Source organism: Dermacentor andersoni, chromosome 1, assembly GCF_023375885.2.
Source record: "Dermacentor andersoni chromosome 1, qqDerAnde1_hic_scaffold, whole genome shotgun sequence".
In the NCBI taxonomy this organism is placed as follows: Eukaryota; Metazoa; Arthropoda; class Arachnida; order Ixodida; family Ixodidae; genus Dermacentor; species Dermacentor andersoni.
The window spans coordinates 362,579,784-362,593,237 of NC_092814.1; the positions used below are offsets into that span (position 1 = coordinate 362,579,784).

The 13,454-nt window shown below is 48.3% G+C and overlaps 2 protein-coding genes across 2 annotated transcripts; one reads left to right on the plus strand and one right to left on the minus strand.

Moving 5' to 3' along the window:
* Window positions 1-1,075: 1,075 nt before the first annotated feature.
* LOC140219666 (uncharacterized) lies at window positions 1,076-3,815 on the minus strand. The gene is made up of 3 exons (XM_072289572.1): window positions 3,633-3,815; window positions 1,847-2,113; window positions 1,076-1,417 (listed from the first exon to the last, which is right to left on the minus strand). The coding sequence occupies exons 1-3, from the start codon at window positions 3,813-3,815 to the stop codon at window positions 1,076-1,078; spliced, it is 792 nt and encodes a 263-aa protein (XP_072145673.1).
* A 6,741-nt stretch (window positions 3,816-10,556) lies between these two features.
* On the plus strand, window positions 10,557-12,911 carry LOC126516641 (uncharacterized). The gene is made up of 2 exons (XM_072285971.1): window positions 10,557-10,961; window positions 11,583-12,911. The coding sequence occupies exon 2, from the start codon at window positions 11,859-11,861 to the stop codon at window positions 12,909-12,911; it is 1,053 nt and encodes a 350-aa protein (XP_072142072.1). The 5' UTR covers window positions 10,557-10,961; window positions 11,583-11,858.
* The last annotated feature ends 543 nt before the right edge of the window (window positions 12,912-13,454 follow it).

The window sequence follows — 13,454 nt, forward strand, 5'->3', positions numbered from 1 at the left end:
TCACGTCTCTGCTTCTTCTCTTGAGTTGGCAGTATACATTCACTGCTGTCACTTCCATGATGCTTTACTGACATTGTGACTCGATAGCAGGTGTGCAGTCATAACAGTTGAGTTATAACAAGACTGTATCGAGGACGGACTTGATCCATGTGACGCTGAAGCTCACCTTCTGCCGTTGCATCGGTGATCATTCGGGATCCTCTTATTTCTTTCACTGTGGCTGGCAGCCACCTTTCTTCCTCTCCGAAGTTGCGAGTCCGAACAGGAGTGCCCGGGATCAGCTTGTTTTCTTGATCTGCCTGTGGACTGATAGGGAAGGCTACGGGTGGTGGAAGGCATGCGTCGAACCGAGAACGGATCTGGTATCGCAAAAGTTGTTGAGACTGTGATCATCCAGGGGCGTTCTAAGGTAGCTAAAAAGCAGTTTAGCCAATCGCTCAGACAAGTCACCTGACCCAACCTTCTTGAGGCCATCTTTCAGCGTCCGCACGGCGCGTTCAGCAAGCCCGTTCGATTGGGGGTTATATGGTGCCGTACTAAAGTGCTTTATGTTGTTTCCTGCCACAAACTTCGTGAAAGTGTCTGGCGTGAACTGAGTTCCGTTGTCAGCCACAATGATTCTTGGTATGCCCAGCCTGCTGAAGATTTCACGCAAGGATGTAACTGTCGTTTGTGCTGTGGCATGACGCACTGGAATTGCTTCGATCCATTTTGAATGTGAATCTATGGCCACTAGGATCATGGTGTTGTTCACTGGACCAGCATAACCCAAATGGACACGTGACCAATTCTCATGCGTTAGTGGCCAGTTTACTGGTATTTTTGCCGGTGGCATTGCGTTTGCTTGTATGCATGTAGTACATTTCCTACTGATTTGTTCGATAGCTCCGTCGATGCCGGGCCACCACACGAAAGTACGGGCCAACGACTTCATTGCTGACATTCCCTGGTGCGTCTCGTGCAGGAATTGCAGCATGTCACCACGAGCAGCCTCGGGTATCACGACTCTGTGACCCCAGTAAATGAGACCTTTGTAAACGGTTAGCTCACTTTTTCGTGCGAAGTATGGGTCCAACTACGGATCGGGTGCTGCATACTTCTTTGGCCAACCATGAAGTATGTAGGAATTGACATTTCCAAGTACCTGAACTTTCTCGGTGAATTGTCTCGATGCTTGCGACGAAAGGGGCATGTCTTCTAGCTGCTGCAGCGAGTGCACGAACTCGTGTAGCTCCTCTGATGTGTCGTCAGTGGTTTCTAGAGGAGGCCGACTGAGTGCGTCAGCATTCAGGTTGTCCGAGCCAGGTTCGTACTCTATCTTGTACTGGTATGCTCCCAGCAGCAAGGACCAATGCTGAATTCTTGCGGCAGCCATGATGGGCGTGGGACGATCTTCGCGAAATAGACCCACCAGCGGCTTGTGAGATGTGATGAAGGTGAATGTTCTTCCCAGATGGTAGTCTCGAAACTTTCATACCCCGAACACTAGGGCCAACGTTTCGCGCTCCAGTTGGGAATAATTCCATTCCCCTTTGCTAAGTCTTTGAGAACAAAAGCCTGTAAGCTTGTCAACGTTGCCAGTGCGATGGGACAGTACCGCTCCGATACCGTTGGGTGACGCATCGCACTCCAAGCGCAGCGGCAGTGAGGGATCAAAGTGAGTGAGCTTTTTGGCATTGCATAAAGAGTTTTTTGACTTCTGAAACGCTTCCCGTTGTTGACAGCCACAATTCCAGCGACGTTCTTTGGTGAGCAAATTGTAGAGCGGTGATAGCAGACTAGCCATATTGGGAATGAACTTGCTGTAATACGTGAGAAGACCCAGGTATGAACGCAGCTCGCTCACGTGCCTGGGTGTTCGCGCCCTCATGACAGCATCCATGTTCTTCTCCAGAGGTTGCAGCCCTCCAGTACTGATCTTGTGGCCGTGATACGAAACCTCAGGCATCCTGAAGGTGCACTTGTCCTTCCTTAGCTTGATGCCGTACTCTCGAAAGCGCGGGAGAACTGCCTTGAGGTTCTTTCTACCGTTGTTCCCCTTCTCGGCAACCAGAACGTCGTCAAAGTACGCCTGGACTCCCGGCAAACCGTTTAGGACGCTGTCCATTATTCGCTGAAAGATAGCTGGGGCAGAAGAAACACCAAATGGCAGGCGATTAAAGCAAAATAATCCCCCATGTGTGTTAATGACCGGCAGCTTCTTTGACTGCTCATCCAGGGGAACCTGGTTGTAGGCGTCTCGAAGGTTCAATGTGCTGTAAACGCCACCCTCGTGCAGTGCAGCAAAAAGGTCATTGATTACCGGGAGTGGGTACTGCTCCGTCACACAGCTGGCATTTACCGTTAGCTTGTAATCGCCACACAATCGAACTGCTTCGTCTTCATTGCCGGAACTATCGGCGTCGCCCACTCTAAGTGAGCCACCGGGGACAGGACTCTGAATTTAACAAGCCTGTCCAGCTCGTATGAAACGTTTTGTCGCTATGCATATGGAAGTGGCCTGGCTTTGAAGAACTTTGGAACTGCATCCTCCTTTATGTATAGATGAGTGGGCGGAACCTTGAACAGACCCAGTTCAGGTGTAATCACGTCCTCGTACTCACACAGGATCGCTTGCAAGTTTAGCCCTTGCTCCTTAATGCTGGACACGCTCAAAACCGCGGCCCCTTCGTTGTTCAGCGCCTGGATGAGATCACGGCCACACAGGCTCGGTCCGGAGACGCGAACAACGGTCAGTGACGCCGTGACAGTCGTACCGCAGAATGAAACTGGGAGCGTTAGCTTCCCGGCTATAGGCAACGCACCCAAGTAGCATGACAACCTCAAGGTGGATTCTTCAATGCGGGGCTAGCTTGTGTGATGTTGGGAGTAGACGTCCCAGGGCACCACGTGCACGAGTGAGCCGGTGTCAATTTCCATCACGATGTCGGCTCCACCCCAGCAAAAATTGCATCGTACCGGGCTGACGATTCCGTTGTCTGCGATTGGTTGCGGCTTTAGTGTATACAACTGTGCGGAGAGCTCGGCTTCGGCATTTTCCATTGAGCTGCTGCTCAGCGCCAAGCTCTGGTGCGGTCGCTTTTCCTTAGATCGACACACGGCAGCTAGGTGCCCATTTTCCCTACAGCTGAAACATTAGGCATGTTTAAAGGCACAAGTCGCCTCACAATGCTAGCGGATTCAACATCGATGACAACTTTGAGACGATCCACTTCCCTGACTACAGGTTTTTCCTGCCTGTCGCTGCGGTCGATCGCCCGCTAGTCTGTGAAGCTCGGGCTCTTCTTTCGGTTCCGTCTGCTTCATAAGCTGAACACCCTGTCATGCAGCCTGTGCTGCAAGCACAATGTGTTGTGCCTCCTGCAATGTCAGTTTCTGGTGAGAAAGCAGTGCCTTCTGCACGTCACTGCTGCGAATTCCACACACGATCCTGTCTCGCAGCAGGTGGTTCAACATGGTCCCGAATATGCATTTATCAGCCAGGCGTCAAAGCTCCACGATAACCTGTTGAGCTGATTTCGCTTCCCTTTGAATGCGGGTAAAGAACTTTAAGCTTGCGGCTATCTCATTTGGCGGGGGTGCGTAAAATTCTTCGAGAATGGTAACCGCTTCCGCGTAGTTAACTCGCTCACCTTTCGCGGGGCACAACGTCCACTCAGTACGTCGATAGGCTTCGAGCTCAGTGCCGAGATGAGAAGCGCCCTTTTTTTAGCGTCATCGACGATGCCGTCACCCTCGAAGTACGACTCGACTCTGGTGTAGTACGACGACCACTTGTCCTTGGCGTCGTCGAACTGTGGAACTTGGTACGCCATGGCAGGAGTGTTCGCCGTCATCAGGGTTCTGGTTCGTTGCTCGTCACCACTGTTATAAATCAACTGTTATGACTGCTACCAGGCGGGAACAGCGTCCGGCCGGACGGCCAGGAGCGTAATAAAGGCCACACAAGAACGGGAACACTGCGCCCGTTTATTCAGTGATAGCCCTTTGTTCAGATGTTCTCAAGCTGCTCCGGCACGTGCGATGACGCCAGTCTCGCGCCACGGCAAACGCGGTTTTCTCTGTCTTCGTTGTCGTTTTCACTTGCAGCAGTTGTGAACACTGCATTGTCGTCACACAAGTGTGCCTGTTGCAATAATGCAACTGTGATCATACCATTCTGGTTGCCCTAATGGTGATGTCGTTTCAATATCCTTGTAAATGCAGCATCGGTGCGCCTTTGACATGTTTGCATTCGGCTGCAAGCCTGTCGCATGTGTGTTAATGTTGTTCTTTAGCCTTTCTGATGTTACGGCAGTGGCAGTGTTGCATCATTAACATTACGTTGGTGTCATACGGTGACATTCATAGTGTTGCTGTCATTGTGATGTCTTTCGTGCTTCTCTTTTCATCACGGCGCCCGGCTACTGAACGACGATGATAGTGTATGCTAGAGAAAATTAGCCCAACTAGGGCATGTCATGTGCACTTGCCAATGCTTGATGGGCGGCAATAGTGTTCCTCGTGAAATGCCGTTAAAAGTGTGATTACGCGTACTTTTTGAAGCACGTGAGCATCATATTTTTCGCAGCACTCTACCTCCCGATGCTCCTATGCCATGAAACCGGCTCTCTCATCCTTGCGCGTTGCGGATGCATGTGCTGTTGTGGGCCTTGTTCAGCCATACGCGTATTGTGTGTCATTGACCGATGTGATCTTGACCAAGGAAGAACAGTCAAGCAGATCCTAAGGGGACGAGAAGCATTGTGCTCCTACGTGAAGACAGGACAATGGTAACATTGCTTTAGGTGTTGCATTGTGCAACATTGTTGAAACTGCTCGCAACATGTGGGTAGTCAGTGCTATAGCCTCGTGCTTCAGAATACGAGCACGAAATTAATGCAGCTGTGCATCCGTATGAGAAATCTGCGCATGAAGGAATTCAACGAAGTGGAATCGCATGTATTGCCAAGCATACAACACGTGCACTGTAAACAAGGCACAGTCTCCATTTGCCAATCGCTGTTGAGCCTTTCCTCGTGTGGAAGCTGTTTGCGACAGTGTGACTGGTCGTGAAGGTCTGTTTGCAAAAGCAAACATGGCTGCATAGCACCATGGTAGTGGCAAATATTTTTGAAGCGACCGTAGCCAATCGAAGAATCATTACTGCCATCCAGCGCCATGCTGGTGAAGTGCCTTAGCCGCAAAGACAGAACTTCCGCGTAGTCTGCAGCGCCACCATGCCATGGAATGATACCTCACCTCACCCCCAATACCTCACCCCCAGAGCGGTGCCAATGACACGCAGAAATTGACTCGTGTTTGCTTTTTCCTACAATGGGGTGTTGCAACAGTTGTCGAGCGTCTTCTGTGGCCCCACAGTTGATACAAGAATGCAATCGGGTTCTACAGCTTTTGCAATGGTGTTCAAGCTCAACGTGGCTCGTTTGGCGAATGACATAGCGTCAGATGATTTCTTTTCACCATCGCCGCCTCATTACCAGGGGCCTGTGTAGACTGCATTCCTAGCATTGTCATCATACATGATGCATTACGTTGCCCTACAGCTGTTACCGTTGGCAGCAGTGAAGGTGCACCAGTGCACATTGCAAGTTGCACGTGACGCAAGGGAGCACTTTTTCCCAGCAGCACTAAAGGGATTTTGCACAATGCGTGGGGACACACATTCTGCGTTTCTGAGAATGTGAAGGCAAAAATACATCGTTTGCAATAGAATTTCATGCATCGTTGGCGCTACAGACTTGCTCCGTGTGTGCTGCACACCTCCATGGCACTTGAAGAAAACGTGAAACTATGCCTTTCCCTCGTTCAGTAAAAGCACGACAAGCCTTGGCCCCAAGGCGGTTAGGAATGCAACTGTCCACCTATAGAAGCAGCTATCATTACACAACCGTTCGCAAGTGGGATAGTGTAGCGGACATGATGTTTCCCTTGACACATTATGTTTGGGGTGGTGTAGGAGTGTGTGCGACACAATGATATGTGAAGGAAACGTAACTAAACGTGTACGTTGCCTTGCTGAGGTGCTGACATGGGAAGGTAGAGCATGAATCTTTTGCGGTTCTGCAGACGTTACTTGGACAAATGTGCCACTCCACGATATGTGTCTGACATCATGAAGGCACAGCACGCATGCGACGTTTTGTAGCAGCTGAGGAAATAGAGCCGAGGTGGGATCGAATGCAACAGCATCCAACAGCGTTACATGCATATTTTGCAAAGAGCATACACATTACACGCTTGCTCATATCCTATTCCATAATAAGTTTTGACACACAAACAGTGCAAATGCATGTGTTTCCACCGATTGTTCTATTCAGCAGGTGCGTGGAACATGCGAGGCAGACATTTCCTGGCAAGCGTGTGTGAACCTCCTCGTACATTTGCTAATTGGAGGAGTCTGGAAGCTCATTTAAAGATCATTTCGGCACATATCTTGTATGCGACATTCTTGTATGAACTACTACACCACGCTATGGGTACAGAAGCATGACTGCAAGAAAGGTGCACAAGTGCTTTCGGCCCATTGAGGAAATTTTTGTTGTGAGGAGATGCCGCAGCATTTTTGACCACATAATACGAAGATGAGTATGGTACACTTTAAGAGCGAGCGCCATTGCCCTGTGAAGGGGCCAATGCTTAGTGATGCACTCTCAGAATGGGGCCTTTCGGCTTTCTGAAAATAGCCTAGGCCCCATTGAGGCGCGCTTTCTTGTCTGTGGCGTAAACGCAAAAGTGAACTGTGCTTCAGATTACGTGCCATGTGGCATGAAGCAGTACACTACGAAATAATCGGGAGGTATTGATGTGCAGGCATAGAAGCACGCATTGCCCACTCGAAGTACGTATGGCCACCGTCATATGGTGGCGGATGACCCTTGCCAGTTAAGTTGGACAATTGTGTGAAGCAACAGGGGTCAAACCATTTTGCCATAGCTCCGATAGGGCAACACGTGTGGCATTACAAGCGGACCGCAACTTATACTGCAGACAATTCGCTACACGTATCATACAGTGGTCATCTGAAGTGATTCACTTGGGAAGGTGGTGCAATGTAGAGCAAGGACGCTTGAAAAGAAATGTTTAACTCCGGCTACGCCTCCATGAGAAATGTTGCAACAAGCTCGATTGCAAGATACAAAGATGAAGAGCATGAAGCACACGGCCAGCTGCAAATGTGATCCCAGCAAGGAATTTACATGCAATGCACTGTATTGTATGTTCCGCTTTACCCAGAAGGAATCATTGCTGCAGTAAGCATGTGCATGGTGAAGCGATACAGTTCGCATAGAGCAAAACTTCCTGTTTTGTGTAACGATGATGCTACATGTATTGCGACATCGTGATGACCATCGCATTTTTCATGTCCCTTGGCAGCTAACTTAACGACTCTGAGTCGAAGGTGTGATGCACGTGCATATGACATGAAACGACCCAATCAGGTTCACTTTGTGCACCAATTCTCTAAATTCTCTAACGAGTAAACAGAAAGGTACAGTGATACAAAAACGACTTCACGCCATGTATCACACAAATGTTGTGTGAAAGACGCTGCACATGTAGATCACATGGTGTTCTGATGTGTAACAAATTATGCTTTCCCACTGCAGCACTGCCACTTAGTCAGCATGCATCGAACAGTTCTCAGTTTGCATGCGTGACAGGACCTGCCCTGGGTTGTGATCACAATTTTCCAATAGGCACTCCATGGTTCAGACGAATGTGTCACGCGAACAGATCAATGGTACTTAGCTTGCATGTTTGCAGTTTAAGAAGATGCATGAAGTTGCGCGTTGCAGCCACACAAAGTGGCCACCACACCGAGCTGCACATTGCATACCTTACAGTAGGAGTCCAACATAACGTTGGGGCTGAGCACACATGGCAGCTTATGATCACAGTTCATATCGCATCTGAAAACCTCGCAATGCAAACTTGGCAATACATTCATTGTGCTGCAACGTGTTCGGGCCGTGTTCAAGGTCGTGTTAACTGCTACGTCACACGTGGTGGAGGTTGCTCATAGGTTCCTGAACGTCTTCTCGCCTGCTCTACGTGCTGGAGCTTCGCTCAGGTAGCCGCTTGCGCCAGCTAATCGCCCTCAAGCTGCAAGACGCTCCATCACACACACCACCATCTACAGTCTCGGCTACGTCTGCCACATGCTCTCCTCGGATCATCTCTGGGCCCTTGCACGATCCCCCATCTGCTCGCTGGCCTTCACAGTGAAGATGTGCAGGATTGGCTTGACAACTACGCCCGGGTAAGTTCACGCAACCGGTGGGGCAAGGCGATTAGGCTACGCCGCATATACTTCTAACTCAAGGGCGTAGCGAAGGCTTCTTCATTCAACCACAAGATCAACTTCCCCGGCTGGAATTCTTTGAAGAAGGTTTTCGTCCTCCCGCAGTTTGTTGCGCTCTCGAAAGCAGCAACTAGGCAAGTCCCAAACCTCGCATGTAGATGATGTCCTCTCATTTCGCCGACATGTCAACGATTCGATGATGGAAACCGACAGAGTACGCCTTGTACTCAAAGGCATTGTGACTGCAGCCTTGAATGTGTTGGCCACCAAGGATCCGACCTGCATTGCTGATATTATATGTATGTGCCAGCGCCTTGCCGACCACGAATTTCTGCGAATGGCGCCGGACACCTTTGAAAGCGAACCCACAGCCGACCCCTCTTCACGCGCACTGGAGCGCACAATCACACCGCCACAGCTGCAGTCTCTTGGCTTCTCGGCAGGTTCCATTCCTACCCACCATCTACACCACGTGTGAAGGAGCACTTAACGGAACCTAAAATGCGCCCCGAACACGTGGCGGTGCAATCACAGTACAGGCACAAAGCAATCTCATGATGGGTCTCCACATGCAATGAAGACTAAAGGCAGGTTGCGAACGTAGTTCGGATGGGATGGTTGTTATGAGCGTCCCCTTTGGAACGGGGCGGTGGGTTGCGCCACCAAGCTCTTGCTAATATGCTGCCTGATATCCTACCTAGGTTAACCAATGAAAAAAGAAAAGAAAAAAACACTATGAACTAATACGTCCAAATTTTCTGATCCCCTATTGCGAACTGTGTTTTTGTACGTCTCCGTCTTTTGTCGTTTCCCTACTTTTCTTCCACCAATCCTCCAATCGCCCCTTACTAATGTCTATTGCGGACCTGTTTGCTTTACCACTGCTCCCGCTGAACCCAAGGGCTTCAAGGAGGCCAGTGGTGCCTAAATCGACCGCTGGGTAGACGTCTTCACATTCTAATAAAATTTGCTCCGTCGTTCCCCTAGCTTTACCGCAGCAAGCACATGCTTCTTCTTCCTTCTTATATCTCGCTTTATAGGTGCGTGTTCTAAGGCATCCCGATCTCGCTTCGAAAAGTAATGAGCTTCCCTTTGAGTTATCATAAATGGTTTCTTTCCTGATTTCGTTTTTTCCTCTTAAGTAGTTACTTATGGCAGGTTTCGTTTCCATTGCCGCCACCCATGAGATTAATTCAGCCTCTCTAACTTTCCGCTTGACCTTCTTTGTTGCTGTGTTGCCCACCCCACAGGCCGCATACTTGCTGGTAAGCTTCCTAGTTCTTTTGCTCCACTGTGAATCAATGTTTTGCCTGTACAGATACCTGAACACTCTCCCAGCCCAATTACTTTCTTCCATATTCCTCAGCCGTTCTTCATACTCAATTTTACTGCGAGCTTCCCTCACTTCAAAACTAGTCCAGCCCATATCCCCCTGCACAGCTTCATTTGTAGTCTTCCCGTGAGCGCCCAATGCGAGGCGACCCACAGACCTTTGGTTCCCGTCGAGCCCTGATTGTACCCCTGATTTAAAGCAAACAACCGCATTTCCAAAAGTAAGTCCTGGAACCATTACCCCTTTCCACATACCTCGTAGGACCTCGTACCTATTGTATCCCCATAGCGCTCTGTGCTTCATTATGGCTGCATTTCTCTTCCCCTTGACTGTTATGATTTTTTTCCTGTGCTTCCATATATCCATTGCCTTCGTTTATCCATATACTAAGGTACTTATATTCTGTTACCCGAGGTATTTCTTGGCCCTGTATCTCCACTGTCTGTTCACTGTTTTCATTGAATACCATAACACCTGATTTTCCAACACTAAATTTCAAACCTAAATTGTTGCCTTCCTGTCCACAGATATTAGCCAGACGTTGCAAATCACTTTGCTTGTTAGCGAGCAACACAATCTCGTCCGCATAAAATAAACCTGGGAGTTGCTGCTCTATTACTGTACCTGCCTGTTTGTATGAGAGATTAAACCCGATATTACTTCCTTGGCTCTTGGCTTCTCGTACACCACGTGTGGAGGAGCACTTAACGGAACCTAAAATGCGCCCCGAACACGTGTCGGTGCAATCACAGTACAGGCACAAAGCAATCTCATGATGGGTCTCCACATGCAATGAAGACTAAAGGCAGGTTGCGAACGTAGTTCCCGCGCCTACTAGAGCGCCCCTTGCGGCGGCGAGCGCGGATCTGGCTGGATACGACCAGATTCCGCTCGGAAAGCGTGTCTGTGCAAGTGTTTCGCGCGTAGCTGCAGCTTTTCTGAGCAATGCAGAAGTGCAACACGAATTGTTGCGTAGTGGGCTGCAACAGCACGTACAGCAACTCACCACGAACAAAGTTTTACCGGTTTCCGAGCCGACCGTATGAAGCAGAACGGCGTCAACGCTGGATCGCGCTCGTCCGACGGCGGAGGTAAGCTGTTTGATGTTCTGGCGTTATGTCAAGTGAGTTAACGCTGAATCGGTTGCTTTTACAGAGATGATGGCAGCAATTGGACACCTGCAGCACATAGCAGGATATGCAGCAAACATTTCGTCGGTGGCACGAAAGCTAACAAAGAAGGCCACCCCGCTTACTTCCCCTCAATATTTCCCGCTGCGTACAAGACATCGACTGGGCCTGTGTCAAGTGACCGTTACGCGAGGTAGAGTATATATTAGATTTGCCCTCAGCTTGAGGTAGTGTGACTAGCCCTTTGAGGGTCGATGCCGTAAATATACGGCACCGCGAACAGGTCCGAAAGTGATCTATTTACGGCGCCGTCTGTACGTTTAAAACGCGGGCTAATTTCCTAACTTTTTCTTGCCTGGCATGTGCTGCCACTATGTGGGAATACATGGAATTCTTTCCTCGCGTCTCTCTCTCTCGGTTTTCGTTTTATAGGTGTTTTTTTTTTCTTTTTTGGAGCGACTGTTATCGCTCGCGCATGCGCCAATTTTTTTTAAATTCTTATAACTTTATTTGCTATTTTTATTGTTTTTCATGAATAAACAGTACATATATGCCAACGCAAAACACATTTTTCTCACTTTACGGTCACCCTAGAAAAATTACGGCAAATTTTTTTTTTTCGAAATAGGTCCCTCTGAAGAATTTAAATGTGCAATAAAAAAATCGACCCTCGGTGGTCGCATCTGGCGAAAAAAATCGACCCTCAAAGGGCTAATGCCAATTGATTTTTTGCGTTGAGTAGATTTTGTTGCGTGGTCGCGGTGCTTCAGTGAACCAATATTGTTTGGATGTGTTATAACGCTTGTTTTGCCAGAAAAAGAAAGCGCCAGGAGCAAAAGATAGAGGAGGCAGGACAGATACCCAGTTCTGACAGTCAAGAAACAGGGTGTGTCACAAACCCCGAACCACAGATTTCGGACAGCCCGCCTTACAGTGACAACTTAAGTGCGTCCGCCTGCAACCAGTCTGCAGATGACGTACATCGTTTCGATGTAAGCTAAAGTCGACAACGTATAACTTGTGCCTTTCGTTGCATTTAATGTGACTGATGTACTAAGCTGGTTTTAAATGCTTGTTTCAGGCCTCAACAATGACGGAAGGCGGCAGCGCTACTTTCAGCATGAACTTCACATTTATATCAGAGTTGTGCGATGGAAATGCGTCATCCTACATCAGTCATAAAGCAGTGAGCAGCACAGGCTTGGGCAGCTCATGCAGTCCAGGCTTTTCATACAAAAGCACTGGGCTGGCGTGCAAAGAGCCTTTCTTCGCAGGGTTCAGATCTGTTCAGCATGATGAAAACGCCTTTCATGCGTTTACAGCAATTGATTTTTCTTTATTTGCTCTGCTGTTAAGCATACCGCCACCTGCTCCAAAAAAGTTGAATGAGCTGTCTATTGAAGACAAGATTCTGTTATTTTTGATCAAACTTAAGCATGGGCTTCCATTCTCTTTTCTCAGTGTTCTTTTTGGCATCCACAAAACAACAGCGTCTCGTATCTTCAAGGGTCTACTTGTTAACATCCATGCTGCTACAAGGAAATGGCTATACTGGCCATCACAAGCAGCTGTTCTGGCCACTTTACCTGCATGCTTCAAACTGCACTATCCGAAATGCAGAGTTGTCATAGATTGCACCGAACTTGAAACTGAAGTGCCTCCAGGAATTGAAAACCAAAACATGTGGTATTCGGACTACAAAGGAAGGCACACAATCAAGTACCTTGTTGGAATAGCTCCGAGTGGGCTTATCACTTTTCTTTCAAAGGGGTTTGGAGGTAGAACGAGTGATGGAACGCTAACTGTTGAATCAGGTTTTTTGTCCCTTCTTGAACCAGGAGATGTCGTCTTAGCCGATAAAGGATTTCCAGGCATAAAAACAGGTGTTGGCGCGCAGGATGCAACGTTGGTGATGCCACCTTTTGCTACCAGCCCACAATTCACGGAGTCTGAAGCGGATGCCACATATGAAACCGCCTCCGTGCGCATTCATGTAGAAAGACTGATTCAGAGGCTCAAAATTTATGATATCATTACACGCAGGATACCACACGAGCTGACTGGCTATGCTGATGAGATTCCTCACGTGCTAGCAGTGCTAACAAACCTGAAGAAACCTATTTTTGCCAAACTACAGAAATAATAAAGCAGGAAAAAGGGGAAAAAGTTGATGGCACAATTTTCATATAGACACAAAGGCTTAAAATGACGAGCTTTACTGCACCATATAAGACTCTACATGTCTGTATAAAATGTATCAAATGTGTAAAAATAAATAATGTTATTAAAAGGCACTGTTGTCTATGTTCTATACTGGGAATGCGATGGCGTGGCACTTGTAACTAATATATTACCTATGCTCTTGGGCAATGCTAAAAATGTAAACACCTCAGATGTCGGCACATTCATGCAATGCTCTGAGAAAGTGCTCAAAATAGAAGTTTCGCAGCTTGGGCACTGCCGACGACAGGAACGCATCGTCTCTTATTACTTTGATAGTGAGCGAGTCCACTTCTGTGTGTATGTAAAAGTAACAGTACTCCAAACCGAGCACGTGCAAGCACACTTGTACTTGTGTGAAGTAAGAATGGCTGCGTCTCAAATCCAGAATGTCTTGACCGCACAGATATTTCAGCAGTGGCCTCTTGGTCAAGCTCTGTTGCCGTCTTGAAAACGGACACTTGAT

Bases quoted from the DNA above. Each gene is read 5' to 3' on its own strand.
- LOC140219666 (XM_072289572.1), bottom strand. From the start codon at position 3,815: ATGGCGTACCAAGTTCCACAGTTCGACGACGCCAAGGACAAGTGGTCG. The intron at 2,114-3,632 runs GTGAGCGAGTTA...GCTATCTTTCAG, and splicing joins GACGTTGTGCCCCGCGAAAG to CGAATAATGGACAGCGTCCT. The intron at 1,418-1,846 runs GTGAGCGAGCTG...ACATCTCACAAG, and splicing joins GGGCGCGAACACCCAGGCAC to CCGCTGGTGGGTCTATTTCG.
- LOC126516641 (XM_072285971.1), top strand. From the start codon at position 11,859: ATGACGGAAGGCGGCAGCGCTACTTTCAGCATGAACTTCACATTTATA.